Raw genomic sequence first — 26,247 nt, forward strand, 5'->3', positions numbered from 1 at the left:
TGAATAGAATCTCGAGGTCAAGGATTCGCACTACAAAGTTCCTTTATGCATTTTCACAAGTTCATTACGGGCTTGCAGTTTTTGATTTATTCTATGCTGGGTTATTTATGCGAGACTCATTAAACATTTCAAGTAGATGTGGATGGAATGGCACTTGTTAGAATAACAAGCGAAGGGTTTAAGTGATTCCTCTTTTTAGAATACACATTACACAGGTACGAGTAAGAATAATGGCTAGTATTAACTGTATACATACCTACTCGTACTTATACAAAGCGCTTACTACGTATACTTAAGTAGTAAACGGACTATAAAGATACGGATGGCAAGTATGTATATTGTAAATCGGTATCAAAAAAATAGAGTGCCAATACAATCAACTAAGTACAAAATATACTACATATTTTCCCTTGCTACTGCGTTTAGGCTACGAAGCTTGCTGAAAGGATTAATCCTGGTAGGTACATACGTGATATAAAAAGATAATCAGATTAATCACGTCAAAAAGACTTACGTTTTCTAGGAATTAACCTAAATAATTAAACAAATCTAAAACGGTCGTTAATGTCTCTTGTTTTATTGTTTTGTTTTGATATATCCTCGCTTCGATGCGTGATCGTGATTGGTCTAATTAAAATATTAATTTTCAAAAGGATCACAATACAAGTAATATAAAAAGGGGCCCATCTGATTAACAGTCCGCCGGACGGTATCGGCCTGTCAGTTAGAACAAAATCTTGACAGTTCCGAACAACTGACAGGCTGATACCGTCCGGCGGTTAATCAGTGGGCCCCTTTAGTATTCTTAAGGTAATACACAGAACACCTCAACTACGAGTATCTATTAGACGGAGCATATATATAAAGGCAATCGAGTTAAAGAAAATTGCAGTTACGTGTGTGTGGTGAGTTGGTGACATCATGCTGCTTGTAAACACTCAAAATGCGGTGTCCGTGTAGCCTGTCGGTCACTGCCAGGGTCAATTTGGCAGTTTGATGTTTTTGCGAATATTAACTGTCAAGTGAGTGGGCTGGGGGGCCGTTTGGTTTCCGGGAAGGTCTCTGGACAGCTTCTAATTACAGGGCGCTGATGTTCGCATGTTGGAACACGGTCCAAGGTGACGGTGACCGCAGACATATGTCCAAATGCCATAGACCTCCCATGCCAGCGACTACCAAAGCCTATTGTGACTAGTCGTATGCCTATTGCCTAGTATTAACCACATTTTTCATTGAAACACAGAAAATAAAAGGAAATACCTTGTAATACTAAAGACCTCTTCAGTCGCATATTTCATTCATGATTCCATCGAATATTCGGACAGTTGAAACTTGAAGCAATTCCATGGTAATCCATAATAGGTATCACGTGTCTTTCTTTTTTTTTTCTTTATTTTAACTTAGAAATAAACAAAATAAACCCTCAGGAAATAATCAACAACAAATTAGTATTGACGTTGACAATAAAACTGATGATGACAGCTCGACGTTCCGTTACGCTGATGCTCTAGTACAATTTCGAAACATAAAATCTAAAAATTCATAAGATAAATAAAAATATTAAAATAATTAATTCTCTAAATTCCGGATGTCTTAAATAATATATTAGATACTAATAAACATAAAAAAAACTTCAATACAGGAACGTTTTTCAGAAGTAAACTAAAAATATCTCAAAGTAAAATAATGCTTACAAATTCGTACGTGATGAGTTTTCGAACGTTCCCTTTTATCATAATTTAGTATACTCCAACTGACTACTCGACTGTTGCCTATGAATGTGTGCGTAGATGTCATTAAAAATAGCTCCGTCTTTCTCTAAACTGCGTGAGTAAAAAGGACATGATTTATATTCTGAAGTAAGCAATAGTGAACCTTAATATTTAAGACATATGGTTTAGTAAACAACCTGGAACTTATGATCTTTCTTCTTGAATCAAACCTTGTTACACGCCACGAGGTTAATGACATCTTCCTCAGTTCTGGTATCCTGGCACTTTTGGTAAACGTTTGTCTCAATAAGACACCTGTTGTCGGTTACCCGCCCGAGGCAAACGACCTCTTCTGCAATTCTGCCATCCTGGTACTTTTGGAATAATGTTTATGCTATATGTCGCCATAAGGTCGCCGTTATGTCGCTATTATGTCGCCGTTATGTCGCCAATATGTCGCGGTTATGTCGCCAGTATGTCGCTGTTATGTCGCCAGTTGTCTTTGTTTTGATTCATGTCGCCATTAAGTCTTTCTAGCTAATGTCGCCAATATGTCGCCAATATGTCGCCAATATGTCGCCATTATGTCGCTATTATGTCGCCGTTATGTCGCTGTTATGTCGCTATTATGTCGCCGTTATGTCGCCATTATGTCGCCAATATGTCGCTGTTGTGTCGCCAATATGTCGCTGTTGTGTCGTCAATATGTCGCTGTTATGTCGCCAGTTGTCTTTGTTTTGATTCATATCGCCAATATGTCGCTGTTATGTCGCCATTAAGTCTCTAGCTAATGTCGCCAATATGTCGCCAGTATGTCGCCATTATGTCGCTATTATGTCGCCATTATGTCGCCATTATGTCGCTATTATGTCGCCATTATGTCGCCAATATGTCGCTGTTATATCGTCAATATGTCGCTGTTATGTCGCCAGTTGTCTTTGTTTTGATTCATGTCGCCAATATGTCGCCATTAAGTCTTTCTAGCTAATGTCGCCAATATGTCGCCGTTATGTCGCCATTATGTCGCTATTATGTCGCCATTATGTCGCTATTATGTCGCCGTTATGTCGCTGTTATGTCGCTATTATGTCGCCAATATGTCGCCGTTATGTCGCTATTATGTCGCCGTTATGTCGCCATTAGGTCGCCGTTATGTCGCCATTATGTCGCCGTTATGTCGCTATTATGTCGCCAATATGTCGCTATTATGTCGCCGTTATATCGCTATTATGTCGCCGTTATGTCGCCAATATGTCGCCAATATGTCGCCGTTATGTCGCCATTATGTCGCTATTATGTCGCCATTATGTCGCTATTATGTCGCCGTTATGTCGCCGTTATGTCGCTGTTATGTCGCTATTATGTCGCCAATATGTCGCCGTTATGTCGCTATTATGTCGCCGTTATGTCGCCATTAGGTCGCCATTATGTCGCTATTATGTCGCCGTTATGTCGCTATTATGTCGCCATTAAGTCGCCGTTATGTCGCCAATATGTCGCCGTTATGTCCCCGTTATGTCGCCATAGTAAAAGGGTATAAGGGGCCGGTGCGGAGCGTTGGGCATTCATTCATTCTTCGACCGGGCTAGCAGTGACTCTGGTTTTCGGGTGTAACGTAGTGCGGGGAGGTGAAGTTTCTCCGCGACTTTTTCTGTGTTTGTTTTTTACTTGGAATTATCCTAGTGAATTTAAACTTAGAATTTGTGTCTGTGCTTGGTTTTGCGGGGATTTTAATCGTCGTAACGCTAAGTTTAGACTGTTGTGGAGATTCTTTACTACCATGTGTGGGTTTTTAGTTATTGTGAAGTTTTCTCTACGCTGTGTGTTCTAAGTGCCGTCATGTTATGCAGGGACAATGTCAATGCATAGCCGGGGCTTGGAATAGTGTCTGTGTTTGGTTTTGCGGGAAGAAATTCTCGTAACGTTAAATATAGATGACAGTGTTTAAGGGAATTTCACTTTTCACTAACTCATAGTTTAATTTAGTGATAACTTAGTTATTTTAGTGTTTTTCTATGGGGTATTTTTGCTATTTTAAAAGCCAGATCATTGTTTGGACTGACAGTTTGTCCAGCTAAACATTCACTCCGCCTAACGGTGCCAAAGGATTGGATGGTTAGGAGTCTATTGCTCCAAGTTTGGGAGGACTTGGCGTCTCTTTTATATCAACATAAGAGACGAATTATCTCACTAGTCTCAAGGCCCAGCTGTTTAGACGGATGTGGGGACGTCACGTGCGCGTCATTGGGTGTAAATCCTGCCCACTGAAGTCGACAGTAATTGAGACTAGGTCTCCTATTAAATTTATTTATATATTTCGGTGCTCCGGTTCATGCTAGTGCTGGTTGCGGGGACAGACTTCTGTCGTGACTGATATTACACTTAGTCTTTGTTGCGGCAGAGTTTCCCTCGTGATTAGTGCGTGTATGTGCTAGGGTACTGGTCCACTTATATACACGGAATAGGGCGACTTATTCTTATCCACCATGCCCGCGGGCGATAAGGAGGGAGTCAAATACACTGGCCTGTAGGTTGCCTTCTCGGTTTCGCCTGCCGAACTTTACAGCTTCTCGTAGGGACCACACTTGCGTATATTACAAAGCATTAGGTCGATGGTAAGAACGAACTATGCTTTGAATGTACTAGATTAGGGACAAAGGGTAGGATTAGGGTAGAATCACACACTCTTTTGTTGTCTATTAATGTTCTTTTTAGTTAGGGTCTATAAAATTGATATGGTTGATATATATTTCTCTTTAAGGGTTTAAAAATATGGTTTCTTTATCCTAAAATATGCGTGTTTAAAAGGTAAAGGTTCAACTGCCTAAATCTTCCTAATTTCTAATTTATATGGGGAAAGAACTAATGTTTCTATAAAATTTTATTACTACTTTTCATTTCTGGTTGTCTGGTGTAGGAACGAGGTACTTAGTAATAAAATCAGGTATTACAATATAAACTCTTAATTATCAATCTGGATTTAGGAACGCAGACTATTCTGGGATTGAAGAACGGTTTGCTTTAGGGAACCTTTGTCAGGCAAGAGCAGTACAAAGGATTTATTGAGTGAATACTCAATTTCGACCTCTACTAAACATAATAGTTAACAAATAAACTCGGTGCTTCGTTTATACATCTGGAGAACTAGGAATTCTGTCTAGATTATCGGCTTTGGGGAATGAGACTATGGGATTAGCATCCCTAGCTTTTGAATATAAAAAAGATAAGTAATTATGATGATTGATGGATACTTTGACACTTCTTTTCATCATCATCTAGGTGCGCTTAAGTTACGAAGTGTTGGTCATAGCCCTTCTGGCTAAACTGGTAGGGTAGGTGTTCCGATTAATACTTGCAAATCGGACTAAGAGCTTCCAGACCTGCATCGGGCGTACGGAGCAGCACGTGTGATTAAATCACACATCGTTTAGAAGATGATAGTTAATTATAATTAACCTTGATATGCTAGGGTGTAAAAGAGCTTATCTCAGGAGTGCTGCTTCTATGTTATCCCGGAAGCTTAATAGGTGTGGCAGGATTTTACCAACAACATTTTTATATATTTATACACTCTAAAAAATGAAGACCAACTAAGAGCAGTTTCTTCTTAGTTGACGTTAAGTTAATTACAACAATTACGATCTTATATAAATCAAAGAAAGCTGATTACTTAAAACAATGAGTGTATCTGTGATTGAACTAATAAAGTAGGTATTGATTAATCCTAACAATTCTATACCTTGCATCTATTATTAACTTGTTGACATAATTATGTAACGTAGGTTGATTCAATAAATATCAAGCTTAGTTGATCTTACTAGGGTCAATTAGTTAGCATAATTCTTTTTCATGTATATATTGAACAAGATCTTAGTTGGCTCAGTTACATAGCAATAGTAAAATCAATCAGAATTACCTTATTTGAAATGTCGAAGTCCTTGTTAGGCTCGTATGGAATCAAGATGCTTGATTATGGCTATCAAAATATTGATAGGGCCAACCAAATTTTTTTTAGAGTGTATCATCATATATGCTGTAATACTTAAATACATTATAGTAAATTTTACGCCATCATTTACATTGCACTAATAAATTCTAATAATTTTCTATTTTTGTAATTCATTTTTCTTTAAATTATTTCTTACTTGCATAAATAATTATTTTATTACCATAAATATCTGTTCTCAAAATCTAGGTAATAATAAATAAAATCAGAGTCCAAAATTTAGCTGATACTCATTAAAGAATTTGAGGTTGCCGCGGTTCACTTCGAGGGGTCCTAACCACTAGCTAGACGATCACATGGCCATATTTTAAGGGTAAATCTAAAGGGGGTGTTTATACTATGGGTAAGTTAGTTAAATAAGGGGGGAGTTACACTATCGCCAATGTTTTATTTGCTATACTTACAAAAGGAACAGTTTAACGTTCTCCACGAAGCATTTGTTAAATATTGTACAATATTTTACATAAACTATATGACTTTATAATACAATTGTATTTTTATCACTGTGTAAAGAGGTAAATAAACAGATTAAAGAATGTTATGCACGTTTTATTACGTTTCATTATTTCTGTGTGCAAGCACTTAGAACATTATTTAGTATCAGTCGGTATACTTAGCGTCGGTATACTTATACTTTATACCTTCTACCAGGATCGGGGAATTTAAAGACAAAGAATAAAATATTTGGAAAACGCCTCTTTAACCCTCTTTCTATGAAACTAATCTGTCTGACATCATCGGGGAATTTTAGTGACGGGTAATTCGGGTAAAATACTAAGTCTGCTTAGTCATGTCTAATAATTCCCATCTTTCAATAGGTAGGTAGGTACACTAAAAGAAAATGAAAAGATACACCAAATAACCCAATTCAGTCCATGTTTAACTCTTTATCTGTCAGAAATTATTTCAATTGATCTAAAAATATTTGTGAATTGTTCATTGGCAGAGGTCACTACGTCTGGGTTTGGGTTCTATTTAGATATAGTGTCTGTGACGTAGACCGTTGTTCAGCACGCATATCAAACGCCGCAGGACCGTGGCGGCGCATAAGCGGCCGGTTGATTACCGCTAGCACAATGCGAGAGCTTATCAATCATATGCACTTATGTGCAAAGACATGACGATTCTTCGGGCAGTGTCGGAATTGCAAATCACCGGCTTGATACAACACATTCCGAGTCCGGAGGTGCTAACGTGCTTGAGATGTATAGTTGTGTACCCTTGTACAATACATGTATATTGTTAAAAACTTTTTCTGGGTTCAATGCCTGAATAGCTCGGTAAAATAAATTCAGTTGTAAGAACTTTTTCTTAGGTAGGTAGGTTAGTAAACATGTAAATCAGAAATTTGTCTGCATGTGTGTATTTTGTGTAAAGTGTCTTAAGTAATCTCAAATCCTGCCAAGATTCGTAATTTAGGAAGAACGGGACGCGTGACAACCGCAAAAGGTGTTCGAGCGTGAACTCTGCAAAATGTATTATGGAATATCGTAGGCGACGGAGCGGAAAGTGAAGCGGAGACGAAGAAAACCGACGCAATCCCCAGGGAATCCGGAAGCTCAGCCCAACGCTAATTGTGCAATTGAGCTTTAGCTACGCCGCGCCGGAGCACCCGATGTGAACAACTTCTGCTTTAAGAGGCAGAAGGTCCCAACCGACTATAAACCACGCAAGCACAGAAGACGCTATTCTTCCAGAACATAAAAGTGACGCTTACTGTTTCCCATGTTCAGGTTTATGTAGGAAGTTGATTTTACAGCGCAAATTGAAAATTATGACCGACAGCTAAATGAAATACTCAAGAATTGTTTAAGAGTTTAACGGTCAATGAAGTGTCGTTGGCTCGCTTTTGTAGTGTTGCTTTTCTCGCTCAAATAAAACCTATGACTATTACCCTCATGATACAAAACGACGTATGTTTTATGTCGGTGATAAACGCTAAAGTGCTGGCTTTTTCAGTTGACTACTATCGACTAATTAAAAAACACACAATCTTGTACAGGTAAACCTATCTTATTGGTACTTGGACTATAGTCCCTCCTGCCTTAAGTAATTAATGTCATTATTATTAATATTGTCATAAATTTGTTAGCTTTAAACCAGCTACTTAGTGTCCGTGGATGTCTTTCTAACGATACATTCTCTTCAATTTCACAATTTTATTATTTTGTAAAATAACGCCTGCCAATTAATCAACAGGGGCCTGGCTAATATTACAATCGTCGATAGGAAACGTCAAAAGAAACTACAATAATGCAGGGAAACAGTCACGTGTCACGTGTCTTTTCGTTGCATCTGTCATCACGATACATTTTTTCTTTTCGTGTTACGTTTGCCGATATACAATTGTCATCTTGGTGAAGCCCCCGTCGTCGCTAACGTCACTACACTACACTCAGTAACCTATTTACGCTTAGCGCTCAGCATTCGGATTTCAGTTTCGTGGCCTTCTTCTATCGTCACTACTCGCTCTACATTTTATACGCTCTGCATAACCCGAGGCACGGCATCCTCATATTTGATGGAATTGACCCTGCCACCCGTAAATGTTTACAAATAAGTTAAATAGTTAAAGAAATATACATGAGTTTATGCTGCACAACATTGATGCCTTATGACTTTTTTTATTACTGGTTACGTATGAATATTTCAGGTATTCATGGCTTGTGGCTTATTATTCGCATTAAAATGTACTCATATTATAAATTCGAAAATAAAGTAACTGTCGGTCTGTTGATCTGTCTGCTAGCGCTTCATGCTTAAGGGCCGATTTATATCTACCAAAATTGAGTGTGCTAGCCGTGCCGTGCCACGTGCCGTGGCAGATAAAATAAAATTCTCCTTCACAATGTCTATTAACGTATTCAAATATCTACGCTTGCGGTTCAATTTTGAAGTCTTTCACATGCTTGGGTACCTATCAACAGCACTCGCGGTTGAAGTACAACTTTGCCCCCTTGTAAAACAAATAAAATAATTATTGTAGTCTTCTAATTTTTTACAGCCAAAGAAGTTTTTTTAAAACGATTCGTAAGATAAGCATTTAGTCCTAATAAGTAATAAAAATATAAATGGTAAACCTTTAAAACCCGCTAATTACAGCCCCGCGGGCAGGGTCTATAGTTCTTTGTCCAATTCATTTCAGAATGAGCCGTAAATATCTGACAGCCTATTCAGAAAACATTATGGAATATAAAAGGGTATTCAAGAAACTTAAACGTATAGCATACTTATACATACGTATTTCATATTAGATTCTTTGAGATGATTGCCGTTTTTTTTGGTTTGAAGTGCGTCTGGCGCGATGCGGGTTTTTTAAATACCATTAAATTCGGCGACGCAAATGTTATCCAGCTTACCTACATTTTTCTCGATAAGTAACACAAGTTAATAAGGAGTAAAAAATTATAATTTTAAATATAAAAAATGGATCAAACACATTTTGGCTGTGTGCTAAGTCATTTTATAAAATTATATAATAAATTCAGAGTCAAATGTTTTTAAATATATACAAAGTGGGATGTAAGGAGAAGGAGTTTCCTCCGATACAGGACTAATAGGTAACGATGCATTCCAGCTTTCATTCACACAGCGCAGCACAAACAGCCCGCTGCGCCCGAGCAGTCAATATTGACCCAACCAACACAGATAACAAAGAGCCGTACAACTGGTTGCAAACAAGAAACCCAAACAAAACACTTATATAAAACACAAAAAAGGATTTGGGGCTCCGTTTCAAAACCAGCGTGAATATTACAGGGTCTAATGCGTTAAAAAGGGGTATATGTGTAATTAGGAAATATTAACGGAATATTTATAATAAAATAAACACCGATGAAAATTTCAAATACCTGCTAGATCGAATCAGAATCGCGTGTAATTAATTTATATTATGTAAGTATACCACATCCCGACGTTTCGAACCCTTTACAGCGTTCGTGGTCAATGGGTAGGTATAATCCGTTTCCATAGTTTTATTTCATGAGTAACTATCGAAGACAATATTAAGTATAGTAAATAATTATATGAACCCTCACTGTCAAGTCTCATTCACACTTGTCCAATTTTGAAATATCGTGTGTCGATACGAAAATTTAAATATAACACTTAACATGATGACAATAGGGGTTTTTTCTGGAGACCAGGCTATGTCGTGAGAAAGCAGTGATCAGAGTCCCAGATGAGGTATTGAGATTGAATTTACGATATTACAAAATCACGTTCATAACCTTGAACCTGTGGGAAGGAAATCACACCTCGACACTACAATTCATAATCACCAGTGCCGACTCTTATCCGCCCCTTTGAAAGCAAATCTTATAGTAGTTTGCTGTCTTGATTGAAATCTTGTGTACATATTTTGACATCGAAAGTGGATATTTGAAAAACATTTTTAAATGCTAGGATCTAAGATTTTAGATAAGTTAAAATAATATATTTCATTCAATTGAAGTGAAAAATGAATGAAAATGAAAAAATATTTATTTCCTTATTAAGCTTAATCTACAAATTGCCATCAGTGGTTGGGACTTCCTTTTAGGTGAGTGAACCTGTATCAGGGTGCCCCGCTCCTCCATAACTAAACAGTCTTGTTATTACTTATAGGAAATGTTACACATATGAAAGTAACTTAAATAATAATTGAAGATAGATATCAAAAGTAATTATATATCTAATTAGTGCAATATACCAATAGACTAACATAATAAAAAATAGATGCAAAATTACACTTATAAACATTTATGCGGTCCTGTAGTCCGGGTAGTCCCGTATATTGTCACTTTAAGCGATGGCAACGGCCTTATCCTAAACCGAATTAATTAAACATAATTAATTACTATGAGACGCCATTCAGGTAAGCCTAGCACTAAACAAGATGATGAGGTCATTATCCCAGATGACGAGCGCACGTAACGGGAAACACATTAAAATATAACTGCTTATCTATACCACAATATTCTTAGTGAATCTGAAGAAATGATAACAGCTATGTAAGCCCGGGGAGCTGATTACGATTAATTACTTAAGTGATGAAAATAATTATTTTATTTAACATCAAGTGAATGATGGGGTTGGCGGGAAATTATAGGGGAAGTATGAGGTAGTGACCACACCTCTGACACCTCAGCATCGAGCGCTGGGCGCAGGGCTTATTATAACGGGACCGAGCTAGCCTCGGTCCAGCTTCACTGGGGAGCCAATAATTGGTTAAACACTTAACCGTCGTTGTCTCGACGATGTCGGGGGAATCAATACATGGCTTTCCTTGCCATGTCACATTAATAGAGTATGGGATGGCCACCGGAGCAGAGACGAGTTAAATAAATGACGACGCGATTTGCGGATGTTACGGTGGGCGCATGCATTAAAGTGCAGTGGGTGAGCAGTATTTGAAAAAAACGTAGCGCTTTTTTAGATAATAATACGGTTGCAAAAAATATTAATTGCAATTTTGAGGCCTTTATGTAGTAACTTAATTGAAGAGAAACCTGATTAAACAATTTACGCTCGACAGAGAAAACGACGAATTATGTAATATTTTTTGCACGAAAGCTAAAAATTTCATCTAATAATGCGCAACTTTATTTTTAATCGAACTTATTGACTACATTTTTTTGTTAAAACCAACTAAAAATAAAAATAACAACTGAAAAACAAGGATATATTTCTCGCCCACGCTCACGCATAGGGGCCATTCTCATAGTAATGAATAATGAAACACAAGAAAAAAGTTAATTAATTGAAAAGTCTGAAAGTTGAAATAAAAGCAGTGAAACGTGAGTTTTTTTGTCGAGATAGGTTTTGCTATTCATAATAATAATTTAATAATTATGTACATCCATTCCAATGTGTCATTCATTGTGTTGTTCAATGTGTTGATTGGTGTTCCATAAAAGAGTTTATAACGTAATGCATTAATATTTTTTTATTAGGTTCATTAATATTGTAAATAACCAGGACAGAAACTGTGTAACAAATAGAGAGGTTTTTATGTGTCGGTATCAATTACAGCACACATTGTAAGTCTTGTAAACTTATCTTATTGCTGATAAAAAGAAATAACTGGATAGAAAAAAATCACAAACATTGTGCATGACACTAGCTGCATTTTGTAGTTCAAAGACATTTGAAACGAAATAGGTACGGTTATAGTATTCGGTATTGTTTTCATCAGTAACGGCGTGGAGATGCGATATCATCTCTAGGGAACCAGCGCGGACCGCGGACCACGGTTGGCTGCCCGTAAAGCACGACCTCCACAATTGGCCAGAATTCAAAAACTTCTGATGCCGTTAAGCAGTCACGACTTCCAGAGAAATACATCGAAAATCTAACAAAAACGAGCAATTAAGTAAAGGTCGTGGAAATGAATTCCTGATACAAAGAGTAGCAGTGAAATAGATCAATATGTATGTTTCTTTATCCAAATGCAGAAAAATAAGTGTACTAAAGGAATTGCTGTTTCAAATCAAGGTTAAAAATATGTAGTGACACTTGTTGAAATGTTCTAATACAAATATAAGTTGACTTTAATACCACAAGTACATTTAATAAAACCCCACACGAAAACGTCATGCAGCTGTTTAAACTTAGGTACATAGGTATAATAAATGTACTTACTATAAAAAAAGTCACTTGAAAATTTGTAGATATAGTTTTACAAGCGATACTAATCCCCATAAAATAAGCAATAGACACGTAACTACACGCAAATTAAAGGATATCATTTTAATGCCAAACCACTCAAACCAGCGCCATCCAATGCCATGATGTCTAGAAGTGCACTTGTTTTTTTAGGATATTCTTTGGGCGTTGCATCTTTAAAGAATTTTATATTTATTACTCGCTTAAAGCACTCGCACCAACAATATCGCTCAGTGATTCGTTCCGACAATTTTACGGAATGCCAAACTTGGGCGCTGCAATGGAATATCTATCTACAAATAAGAAAAAACGTACCTATCTTATTACACTTCATCGCAAATGTTGGGTAATTGAGCTTCAGGCCAATGATCCCGTCATCGGTGAAACGGAAAAACAACCAGCTTCTAATAAGCATTAAGACAAACAAGATTGGAGTTCTCGGCTTTTCCGTGGGATCACCTAAGCTGAACGTAGAGGGACAAACAAGCAGAGGGGCCATAAATATGTAATTTAAATGTGTTCTTATGTGTTCTCAGATCGAATTGTTGAAACACCGACCTGTATCATATAGGCCAAGTAAATAATCTTGGCATAGTAGTTCTTAAATATGAGATGTTATATACATATATTTATAAACAATTTCTGAAATATTTTGAATTTAAGTAAAAAAATCCTGCCACTCTTAGGTATACGGCTCGGTACTGTTCAAAGGTCCTAAGAGAATTTACCGACTTAGTTATGTATATTATATTAATGCAAAATTTGAATAAATTAACTGTGAGAGTATCCGGATGTTCCCTGCTACGTTACAGCAGTCCCCTGGAGGAAATCGTGAGACAGCAGGGTAATAATTTGTTAGGCCTACGGAAGACCGGCGACCGCGGCTAACTGCTCGATTTGCTCGAGTTAAGGATGCAATTGCTCCATTGAATGGGCACCGCAAATGCGCACTTGTCTCGAAGCGCCGACGCATGCTAAGCGAGCTCGGCTTCAGCGTGGCATCAGGCTCGCTTTGTTGTTTATTTACTTTCTATAAGCTGCGGTGAGATCGATGCACCAGTAAGTTTTATCAAAGTTTTTTGCCAAGCTTCAGAAAAGGTTGAACTAATTATAATTGGAATTGATGTACACGAATACATTATATAAGTTTATATGTAAACAACGATTACGCAACATTAGTTTCAATAATTTCAGCCTTGTGTTGCGGTTGCTAAGTTTCACCATTGCTTAGGAATTAGGAATATTAAAATTTGCAACAATTTAGAAATTCATTAAATGGTTTCCTTTTACGATTACGATAGTGTTTGGTATCATTTGAATTAAATAATATAATGTAAGATACAAACACAGCATGGAAACTATTAAAAAAAAACGCAATTGTTTTATTTTTCTTTGAATTCCTGTAACGTTGTTTAAAACAATCAAAATATGTACATATGTAATCTAAAATTAAATGTGTAAATTCAACTAAGCCGTTATTTTAACTCACAGACTATAACTTCTGCGTAAAGCAACATTAACATAATACTGTAAACAGCGCGCAGCCACTACGCGAATTACGCGGACCCGTCGTGCCGAAGTCACTCCACTCCGCATGCCATTTTATTTTTACTCCCGTGAATTTCCATTGCAATTGCGGTTAACTATTACGCTTTTTTTTTTAAAAGTGCCATTAAAACGATAGCGGTAAGAATTTTTATCGTAATAGTTGTAATCAGAGAACATGACAACGACCACCGAGAACGCGGCGGCACTCACAAACGTTAGATTGACCGTCTACATCGCAAAACTCCCGACAATGATCGAGAATCTGACAACAATCGTTCATTTGTTTCGTTTGTTCTTTCTGAGATTTAGAACTCCATAACTCTCTCAGGCTTAAAAGCATTCATCGCCGTGTCAGTGAACTTTTAAATTGCTTGCAGACATAGCTAGGTATGCATAATTGTCGCGTTCTTGAATTCTTTGAATAAGTTAACAGAAAATGTTTGCGAAAAAGTTGTGCAATTATGGGATTAACCGCAAAACAGATATGCTTAACTGAATAACAAGAGATAATGTTTAAAAATAAGCAATTCGCAAGCATAATATCAGCTTGCAGCATAAGGAGCACTTGCTGTAGGTAGTGTAGGTTCGGTAATTCTGATCAGTCACTGGACGCTTTAGAGCTTTGTTATTCTTGGATTAAATTAAAACATTTTACTTTTAGCGCCATTCAATGTGTCACTGCGACAAAATATATAAATGTACAGCAACTTCCGAACCTGATGGTACCGCGGTATAGTTTTGTTTGGGCGCCTGTGCGGTCCCATTATTGCCACCTATTATTCAAAACAACGAGTCATGCGCCCGCTCAATTAAATTGCTCCGCGTAGCGGCGTAACATCTTCAGATGTAAAACCCTTTGTATCGGCAATATATCAAACATTTTTACTCTTTTTGCAGTTATTAAAGTAATTCCTTGATTCTATATGAAAAAAAATGCTTTTATTTTATCGACTTGCATCAGCGCAAAATGAAATTCATCGCATCAATAACGAGACTGATAGGCATCAGTTGAGATTTTTTTTTAAATATACCTTTGGGGTTCTAGGATTCTGTTATTGCGCGTCTTTTAAGTGCTGTGTCTTGTAAATATTGTAGGTCCAATAGAGTAATAATTAGCTGAGTGTATGCCTTAAGTACGAGGTTTACGAGGGTAGCTACGAGAGGTTACTTAATGTAGGTAGTGAAGAATTACTCTAGTGGATATTAATTAATTAGTTCTTACTGGCATTTGTACCCGTTGAGCTGAAAATGTAGCTGTTATTGATCTGTTTTAGTAAAACACGTGGATGGATCGACTCTTTTTTATGACGCGGGTGACAGGCTACATTTTTTTACCGAAAAAAGGAAAATGTTTTATAGATTAACCATATTTATTATATGTAAAGTTTATCTATGTACTACAAGGGTTAAAATAGGGACACAAATGGCTTGGCTACAGTTTTGGTTTTAAATTGCAAGATATCTACATAAGGTAGAAGTAGTAGTATGAGGTCTACCTTTAAAATTCGAGGATTTATATAAAATAAGCAAGTTAGACTAAATGGTTATATATTTACATACCAAAATCGTTTAAAATTTCCGAGGAACGTTGAAAATTACATTAGAATTAAAAATAAAACTTCCATTAACGACTGAGGGCTGAGATTGGTCTAGATGCGCGTCAAAGACCGCCGAGCGGTGCAAACACCGTGCCACCAATTAACGTGCTCCCAAGCAACATGTCTGAGTGGCCCTGGCGGCGCTCTTTTAAGCCTACTTGCTTTTATTTCAACATCTAATATTGAACTCAGCTCCGCATTTGTTTGCGCGGCGCAATGTCAATGTCACAGCGCGCGCCCGGTGACCCCTTGTGCGAATATATTGCATTTTTCAGTTAGATCAGATTAAATACAGGCCATTTAAGCCATCGGAGCGAATATAACTGAATTGAAGTTAGATATTCGCCAATCGAATAGTTGAACAAGTTTAATCCTCGCTAGAACAAAATACAATTGATAGCTATAATGTTTAAAATTATGAACGGTGTGGGTAACGTACGGCGTTAAAATTAAATAAAAGGGTAGTTTATTTAGTATGATCGGTCCGTTATTGATCATTATAAAGATAATCAGTGTTGGTAGTTAAGAAAATGTACGGCTGTGATGTTTACACTCTACAGTATAGGCATGTATAGGTAACTTCAAATGCTACGAGTTGAGGCTGTCATTTCATTGAACGCGTTATGATAACATATAATTACGTATGGATATTCAACTTCTCCGAAAATAGACTGATGAAAAATTAGCTCCTCCTTCTGATCTGTATCGGAACTTTGCGAAATGTTTTCCTTGTGGCTTAACATCCAAAGCTTTGTAAGAATGCTAAGTAGGTTTTGGAAGAGTTGGCATGTAACACCTCTGGAGTTGCGAGCGTCCATAGGCTACGGAGACTGCTTACCATCAGGCGGGCCGTATGCTTGTTTGCCACCGACGTGGTATAAAAAAAGATATATATAATTAGCTATTTTGGAAAATTATGTTTAATTTATTGTGTATATTTTTTATGTACCTATTAAACATACCATTGTTTGCAGAATGTTCCCATTTTAATATATTATCAATCAAATAGGCACATAAATAAACACTAAACAGAAAAATCTCTAGTGGATGCTTGTTAGGCGGCATTTAAATATGTACGATCCCTTATTTTTTTATTCTTGTTTCTGGCGTGTGGAAATTGCAAAAACATAAATTAGTAACCCGAGGAATAATTGCAGTCAAGTTGCGTGTCCCGATCCTCAATTGTAGATATCTATAACAAAGGTCGGCACACCCTCGGACTTGGAACGCGCCGCGCTCGTGAAAAAACTACGACAACCCTTTGTATTGAGCAAAGAATTCGCGTCGACCGCAACAAGAACAAATTGAGCGCGAACTATTGTGCGGAGCGATTTGCAGAGATAACTCCCGTGTCGGGCGTCGCGGGCGCCGAGCGGCCCGCCGGACGTCCGCGCTCCGCGGGCCCCTCGCACCAGTCGCGTGCGCACATGCCGCTTCTAAATTTCAATTCTGTTTACATTTCTGGCCGAATCCTAATCGTCTTTTGAGTTAGGAGGCCGCGGAAGGCAGTGTAAATGACGCAACGGGCTGCGGCCGCAGCAGAGACGGTACGGATTGCTTCAGTGGTGGCTGGCGCAGGACGCGTCGCTGTTATAAGGGGGGATCCCGGGCTCGCGCGCTCAGTGTGCCCGAGAATCCCGTGTCGTGCGCCCCGCGAGTGTCCCGTCTGCCTCACACCGCCAATATGCAGCTCGTCCTTGCAACATGTTTCCTGCTCTTCGCAGCCACCCTCGGCCCTGCTGCAGGTATATCGATCAATGATCATCCTTTGCAATCCTATGATTAAGTGTCAACAGGAATATTTAATTTATTTGGTTTGATAAAACAAAACATTACACATGTAAACTTATGAAATCTTCTCAAATAGAAATGTGTGTTACAGTCAAAATACAGAAAAAATATTGGTACCTATACGTACATTTTCTTTCGTTACTAATTTGAGAGACCTTCTAACCGGGTACCACTTAAGATTTTTTTTTGTAGGTATATATACGATCGATAATACGAGTATACGTTAATCTAGTCAAACCGAATTAAACTTTCAAAAAGATACTTTATACTTATTTTCACTAAAATTTCTACTTAAAGTTGTTTGACTTTCATCAACTGTTTTTAAACAGACGTTGTGACCAAGCCATCAAGAGTTGTTTACTACAGAAAACCTTTACATTTTTACATGAAGAACGTAGGCACTGCATACTGCTAAAGGAATGATAGCAAAAAACAGGAGACGCATCAACGCAATGCGATGACTTCTAGGCATTTAGAAGCGAGTTGCAGTCGCAGGAAAGGCATTCACAACTCTTATTAGTACTGAGTAGTAAGATATAGTCTTTATGACGTTCGGATAAAAGCTTTGCGAACAGCAGAAGCTGATCTAGTAGGGGCAAGGTGCCCGCAGTGACCTACAGGTCTACGACCTTCATTGTTCAGCTTTCATTAGAGTACAATGTACAATGCCTGCTCCGCCACCCTTACCTACTGAAAAAAAAAACATCTATTAAGTGGTTTATAATTGCACTCTTGTTGGAATTTTTGAACATTGTTCTTCCCAAAACAATAATGTTGTAGGGTTTAAAGAGTCTTTTATCATACAAATCATATTTTCATTCGACTTTTTTAAATACCCTCGTTTGGAACCCACATTACACAGGATTTTGGTAGTCGCTTTACGTCTTTTCACCGATTATGTACGAACGGATTGAATTACACGTAAGAGTCAGCTGTTATACATTTATATGGATAATAAACGGCGTAATTTTACTCCAATATTGTATCAAAATAGATATACATATTTATATTGTTTATCTATCTATCAGATTATAATGGCACTGCACTAAGAGATAAGATAAGAGAAGAGAAGCTTCTGACCTTTACATTCTTAGACCTGCTTCAGAGTGTTTGTCTCTAAAAAAATATCAATAAACTTACATTATTTCCCAAGTAAAACTTAAAATTAATCTGACCACATCTGACATAAATCTAAACTCGTTATAATTTTGAGTTTAAATCGGTACAAGCTATACCTTAGGCAAAAATAATACTTTTAGTAGAGCGCACATGTAAAGACATACGTGATACCTAAACCGTACATATTTTTTACTCTAAGGTAACATACAGTCAAGAACAATAGAGGTAAACGTCTCGCTCTTTTTGTAGTTATCACAATTTTGTTTTGAAGTTGCATTCTTGAAATGAAATAAATTACGTACATGAAAAATGCTTTTAAAGCTACATGGTCATAATAATTGCGCGTGCAAGCTCGTATGATGTATTACAACATTGCGTACGTACGATGCCATAAAGCGGGCACGGGCCCGGCGCCGTCGTTTCGCGTGTGTTGACTCAAGTGTGCTGCACTATACCTGTGCACTGTGGCAGGCTACACTATTACAAAGCTGACTTAACACATAGCTTCACAGGCGAACCAGCATAAAAATGATCCCCAATTGCTACGGATCTCGACAACCGGTTAAAGATAGATGAGCCCACAGTCTATATACAATGTTTTGGGAATTAGATAGCTAGTCGCAAGCCACGACAGTGCTTCGTGCGCCAAGAACAATGCGACAGCCTGCGAGCACGAACACGGGTCCCTGCCGGTGTCACGACGCAGAATATGCAGCCTATAAGGACTCGATGTAACTTAAGTTGCAATGCTCCTAAAGGCATGTTAGGAATATCCGCGAAGACGCTGCAAAAAATCCTCTATTAGTAGAGCCAATCAATCCAATGCCGAAGGCATCCAATATCAGTGCGCAAAACCATCGAGAATATATATTCATTTATACCATCATGGTAAATTATATTTATAAGTTATAACGATTGTCGATTTGCATGATTGCTTTCTCGGAAATCAATTCACTAGAGTCATTGACACAGTAAATCGCAATAAAATTTGGCTTGCGGTTTTACCTCGTAGAGGAGATTGGAGAATCGCTAATCAACCTTAATGATTCACAGCAATCAACATCGCTGGAACGATTTCGCTAATGATCCGTATCTGCGATTATCGGACAGGTTGTAGCGAGGGAACGGAAGTCAAGTGTTGGGAAAAAAACTCGAGGGGGTGAGGAGATGGCCGCAGGTGCGGGGTTCATCGGCCCGGAGCTGAGCCGCGTGCGAGGGCAGGATGTCTGTCTCTTGGACATAGAATAAATTATAATGCTTTATCCGCAGCCCGTAGCAAAAGCCATGCGATGGTACCTCTTGGTATAATACTGTAGCTAAAATTAATGATTTTAACCTCAAATAACGTGGTCTAAGACTCTATGCGCAAGTATCCATCCGAGCACTCAAAGATCATAATATTACCATGTGCATTGGCCACGCTCAACATACATATCTCAACTCCGGCGAAATGAGATGATGCCATTTTACATATCCGTTTAAAGCTTACTTGAGTGGAAATCAAGCTTTAAACGGCTATCGTATCTTGTTAGCGTGTAGAAAATGTGCTTCATAACTCGCATTTCTATTCCCTGTAATCATCTGCAATACGCTAAACTAATGCACTCCACTTCTTCAGCAGTTCGTGAACATAAAAACTTTATGACTACAAAATTAAATTAAAAGACTTCCAGGAAATAATGATCCGACTTACTGTCATCTAGATTTTTAGCGATTAGATCATGCTTAATCTCAGGTGATGATGACGATAAACGCGTTCTTATAAAATAAACATCGAGTGAATATAACTGTTTTGCAAAATAGAACTGTTGTTAAAGATACTGTTATACAGAATTACAGACGGCGAGGTGCTTCGAAAGCATTGTTCCGGTCGTAATCACAACACTTAACAGGTGTCGCTTTGTACCAAGAACTAGGGAGATATTCAATGTTTATATACACTGACGTCTGTACATATTATTCTACATAAACATTATTGACTTGTATAACACTAAAACCTACTAGGTTAATTCAATCCTTTGTCTTCTCTTGCCTGAGGTTTTGGAAATAATAACCAACAAGATTAAACAAGCGCGCACGGCGAAACTAATTTAACGACTGAAAAAAATTGCCCTCTCCGTCCGAAGGGCTATAAGCCAAGGTTTTATAGGCTGTTAAAATACTTCTTGAAGGTCGTAATCAAAAATTTAATCAAATTTATTAATCCTTTATTGCGTCGGGTGCCGAAAGCGATCGAGCACTTTTTGTGGTCCTCATCTTTTTTGTCGCTATAATTCAAAGTAATGCAACAGGTGGCACGATTGTATCAAATTACGTGGTAAGTGTAGAGTTACCGGCAAACCCTCCTAAACAAAATTTGAGATGCATTTTTGGGTGGCTTTTAGTAAAAAACTTGATGTGAAAGTATTTTTAATATGAAACTACATGTGTATGTATATTAGGGGCTCGAAGGTCTAGAAGATATGCGATAGCATCTTAAAAATATTGTTGAGAATCATTAAATATGCTCATTTGCTACATTGATATCTCGGCATGACGGCTGAAAACAGCGGCAGCGGCCCAATAGGTCGGTGACAGACTGGACATGTGGGCTCGTTAGCTATAAATTTCAATGGAACTATTAGCATTCGCGAACATTTAATTCGTCCGGACGGGACTGGGTCGGCATCGGGTTTGATTACTAAAAATAGTCCGGGAGGTGCATTCCGGTGCAGGCGGGAGGAGGGCGGCCGTCCTTGGGCTCGTCTCTGCTCGATCTCTCGCCATTATCTCGATCCCTTTTTTGCGAGTCAATCGTTACCCGACCGCGAACAATCCGATCGATGTTCTCACGGATGAGAGTAATCAAAATGCTGGTACATTTTACGCTAAATTAACTCAAAGAGATTAGTTCGACGTCCTGGAGTGCTTTAAAGATTCTCTTTAGGCATTTAGTTCTCTGGATGCATTAAGTCAAGTAAGTGCATCCAAATAAATCGTTCGAACGGTTAAGCCCTGAGGCTTAAATCATTCGTCGATAGTTTATCGTGCATGCATCGTTGAGATTCATGGTAATGTTCGAGATTAAATCCTATAGCGGGTTGTAGCACCTAAGAACATAAAGTAGGTGGGTAGATAAAGGCGCGCGCTACGGGAACTTGCAATATGGATCTGATCGTGAAACTTTATTGAAGCAGTTACTTTTTAAGTTCCTTGGAAGGCAAATCTCGAAATTTGTTACGATACGACATTATAAAATATACTTTGCGACTGCGCGTTTAAAGTATTGGATAAATCTTAAATTTTAGTCTTTGGTCCTTGTTACGGCTAGGGGAAATATGTTTTAGTATTTTATTGCATAAAGCCTGAGCACTAAACTCTGCTCTGTACAGATTTATATATACTTTACGTTAACAATTATGACTCAGATTTATATTGAGAAACTATTTACTATAATTAAAAGAGTTTTGTTTCTTTTAATTGAGAGATTACAGATAGGCACATAAATTTTGGAGATCTATTTTATAGAATACTTACTGATAAATTTGAATAAAAATTATAGGTACGTAATATGAAATGACGATTTGTATAGTATTTTGTATTGTATGTTACTTTCTTATTGTGTAAAAACCGTGCAAATGGAATGTTAACAAGTTGTAACATGTGATAGCATTTTGCCTGCATATATTTAAGAACAATTTGCTCAAGTCTCGCCACTAGAGGCGTCAACGATTATTCGACAAGTTATTCGCGTTATGCAACGCGTTACGCGCGCTCGCTTTACAGCCAGAGTCAAGGGTACACTGAACCAGCGTGCCATTTAACACTATGAAATACACTTTGTGGAGTAAGCTAAACTTATCTCTGCCTAAAACGAGTTTTATCCTAGTTTCTCTTGGGTCATGTATACAGGTTGTCCCTAAAGGGGCCCACTGATTACCAGTCCGCCGGACGATATCGGCCTGTCAGTTAAAGGAAAAATTTGACAGCTCCGAACAACTGACAGGCCAATATCGTCCGGCGAACTGGTAATCAGTGGGCCCCTTAATAGCCATTGGACAAAGCCGAAATGTACATATGCATTAGGGTATTTAGAACCAGTATACAAAGTATCATAACTATCGGTGTAGCGGTTACGAAAAAAAAAACAAGTTACGATTTTTTACTTTGGAGCAACCTGTATGTGTTAGTCCTGAGGTAATATATAAATAGTATGAAACCTTCTTCGACCGTTTTGATTATCGTTTTTATTTATGACATTAATAAGATTCTGACTTTTGACAAATGTCATCATTGCCGCACATTTTCAAACAAATTGTCAAAAACACTGCCAATGATTAACTTCAGTATGTTTAACTTCTTTTTGTTGTCGATTATTGGAAATAAGTTTTGTATGATAATTTATTTTTTTATCTTTTGTTCTAATTTAAAAAGAATACCGTTAGAGCATTTCTGATAAGTAAGCCTACGTGGGATTACAGGGTTTGTCCGATGGCTAAGGTCACCCTGTATACTCGTAATGCTCATTTTAGACTTCAATAACGCTGACAGTTCTGACCTAACAATAATATGACCGTAGTTATACAGAAAACGACCAACTCAATTTTTTTATCAATGCAGAAAGCGACCAAAGCTACTGAGTTAGGGTGTAAGTCACTTTGACAAAAATAAAAAGTTGGTCGCTTTCTACAGAACTACGGTCATATAATCGTCCTCGGGTGGGACAGGATCCTCTTTCAGTTTATTAGGGCCCACGGCGCGTAAAAATATGAACATCAATGTCATCTCTATTTATGTATATAGAATATTTGAGTTGGGGAAAATTATTGGAATAGAATATATACGTGTTTTCGAAAAAGATAATATTTTAGCGGCCAACCAGCCAGCGGCACGTTTAGTAAAAAGTGATGCACAAGTTTTGTAGCACCTACTTAGGTACTCGTATAGTGCGACAAAATAGTAGAAAATAAATGAGGGTACCACTTTCTACGTAACTGTCACATTTTTGACGTAAAACGCTTACACATGGCAACAATTTAGTATGGTCATTTTTTGAGTTCCATTTCATTTAATTTTTACTATTTTATGTCGCACTATAGGCGGCAATGGATCAAAAATCGCCTGGTTTATTGCAAGGTCTGTGGAGCCCTTGACTGATAGATTTAAGCAAAGAGAAGTATGTATAATATATAGGACAAAGAGAGCCCTCTTGTGGAACTTTTTTGCGTCCATTTTGAAGTGCCATCTGTAATTCTTAACCAGAAATATCAACGTCAATATCAGGGGGGCAGGGGCATAAATAGCGTCTAAGTATGTTGCGAACTTAAAAAACTTTGACTGTGAAGAAAGGCTTCAGGATATTTACTAATACACGAAAACAGATTAGGTACTTTTAACTTGATTGTTGATGTAAATAAATTACCTACCATACACGGCTGGAATAACACAATTGACCACGAAACACAATTACACGCAGCAGGTTGTGAATCTACCCGCCATAATTTTTCTAAATTTTTTGGTAATAAAGTTCTCAGCAACTGTGATGGCGTATGAAAACTTTGTTTCTTTTAACATTGTAAAACTGACAGTATTTTTACTTATCTGAATTATGTCGTAGTACAGACAATAAATGGGGTGTTATAATATTTTGAGTTTTATGTATGTACCTATGTAAACACTGTGTAGTTTTATTTGACAAAGTTGTTTTTTCTGACAATCGCCTCCATGGCAACAATGGCTATAAATAATCTGTTCTATAACAGATGTTTTTTTGTTTGATCCATGCCCTGGATACAAGACTTTTAAGACGTTCTGACGAAATAAAGTGAAGCCATATAAAAAAAAAGTTTAGCGTTAAGTAATATAGATGTCGCTATTTTTTCGGATAAAGTGCTTTATATACGACTGTCCCTCCCCTGGATTTAAGTCATCATAGAAATCATAGAGATTAAAATAAACTGTATCTGTGCTAAGCCGAAATATTTCCTGTCAAATGTCAAATACCTATATTATGTTTGTATTATTTTATTTGTATCTTGCTAATTATTTCAAAATGGTAAATTTAAAAACGATATTATAAAAGTGCAAACCGAACACTTTCATTTGATACTAAATTCGACCATGTTTTTTGCAAATAAAATGACCAGAATAGCAAGACCTCTCACAAACAGCTTTTTGGCCTTCTAAGCTCTTCTATCTCAATAATCCCTTGATCGACCCTGCTCATAATTTAATGACTAAAATATAATGCCCTCAACTACACGTTTACCCAATTTCATTCACATTAGAACAAATTTACTTAAGTTCTTGAGTATCAAACTATCTTCTGACAGTCCAGCTTAAAAACATCGAAATGCCGGGACGTGCCGCTAGCCAGCCGCGTGATCCAAGTCGAATGTAAGAACTTCGCTTCGCTCGCTCGTTCGATCAGTTGCATAGGTGACTCTTCATAGTAGCGATAATTGTGGCAATGGTATCCCAAGTCATGTGTAGATAATATAATAATACCGAACCTCTTCTTTATACTCGAAGGAACTACACTGATTTAAACTTTCACGATTATTAAACATTATCAAACTGCACAACGGGACTTAATCGCGTATTTAAGTTTTAAGATTTACCTCCGACGTTTCGAGGACGGCGTTGTCCCCGTGGTCGAAGGAACTAGATTGGAACTACAATGTACGATGTTTATCCTATAAAGTTACGAGTAGGGTTGGTAGGAACTCGAGTTTTTTGAGTTTATCGGTTTTACCTAAACAGCAGTACCTAAAGGAAATAGGCGTTATTGTATGATTTGTGTTAGATACATCCATGAATTTTACGTAAAGACAATTCATTTCGAAGTTATTTGTAAAAATAATACAAGTTCTCCGAAAAGGAGTCGAGTCTCCACAAGAGATTCGGATCTCTAACACGTTGAAAAGAACTCGAGTTTCGTCTTAATTACAAGAATCTGAAAAACTGAGTCGAGTCTTAAAGCGGAGGACTCAAAGGACTTGAGTCTTAACCAACACTATGTATAGTAAATGTATCTTAGTCATGTCACGTAAAACACGTTTAGCTGAAATAGCTTTTTAAAGCATAGAAATGTGCTTTAAAGCATTAATACGATAACAATCTCAGAAGTTGAAATATGTCGTGTTAGGCTCGTATCACATAAAAGTGTGTTTAACATTCTGCTCTTGGGAATATATATTTAAATGAAGGACGATCTAGTGAAGGGCAAAACTTATTTCGTAATATTTTACTTTACATAATACCTACTATAATCATGTTTACAATGGAGCATTGAATAATTTTATGAGCTCGAGGTTTTGATTCAATGGAAGAAGTGATCTTCCCCGCTGCTTTGGCTCGTAAAAATATGAGTCTAGGTAGAAAAGCAGGCTATTCAGCCTATTCGGGTTCTACTAATACTATTTTTAGCCTCGTTAGTGTTCAAGTTGATAGTAGACCGGTTCCTTGAGCCCGCCGCTCCTGCCCCGGCCACTTAATGTCTTATTCTCCCAAGTATCTATAGGCTACATACTACAATATGAATAATTTATAAATGACCTTTAAACAAAGAGTATTCTAATGAATTCAGCCTGTACAATTAAATTGTTAAGGGTGGAATATAATCAGTGCTTGTAGTTAGATTTGAAATAAAAAGTAAGCATTCACTGGTGCATAGTTTCCCGCTTTTTCTTCTTGTAATGATTATTATAAGAAGTGAGTTCCGAGGAGCAGGAAGGCAATTAGATAACTATGTAAGTTTCCCTGGCAAGACGCTCACAATTACACCCTAGAGACCCTGGCGTGTTCTTTGAAATGCAAGAAGTTATTATGCGCATGTTTAACTATTTTT

At 37.5% G+C, this 26,247-nt stretch overlaps 2 protein-coding genes across 3 annotated transcripts in view; one reads left to right on the forward strand and one right to left on the reverse strand.

Annotated features, from left to right (window-relative positions):
* The window catches only part of LOC134789842 (cytosolic carboxypeptidase 1-like), a 106,153-nt gene that overhangs the window by 15,698 nt on the left and 64,208 nt on the right, over positions 1 to 26,247 (reverse strand). The window lies entirely within an intron of this gene.
* The window catches only part of LOC134789831 (uncharacterized), a 37,688-nt gene continuing 28,506 nt past the window's right edge, over positions 17,066 to 26,247 (forward strand). The window contains exon 1 of one of the 2 annotated variants that reach the window (XM_063760490.1): positions 17,066 to 17,254. In XM_063760490.1, coding sequence (XP_063616560.1) covers positions 17,194 to 17,254 — 61 coding nt within the window. In that variant the 5' untranslated portion in view covers positions 17,066 to 17,193. The remainder of the gene's footprint in view (positions 17,255 to 26,247) is intronic. The other variant, XM_063760491.1, reaches the window with a different exon arrangement.

This window comes from Cydia splendana, chromosome 4 (genome assembly GCF_910591565.1).
Source record: "Cydia splendana chromosome 4, ilCydSple1.2, whole genome shotgun sequence".
NCBI classification, from domain to species: Eukaryota; Metazoa; Arthropoda; class Insecta; order Lepidoptera; family Tortricidae; genus Cydia; species Cydia splendana.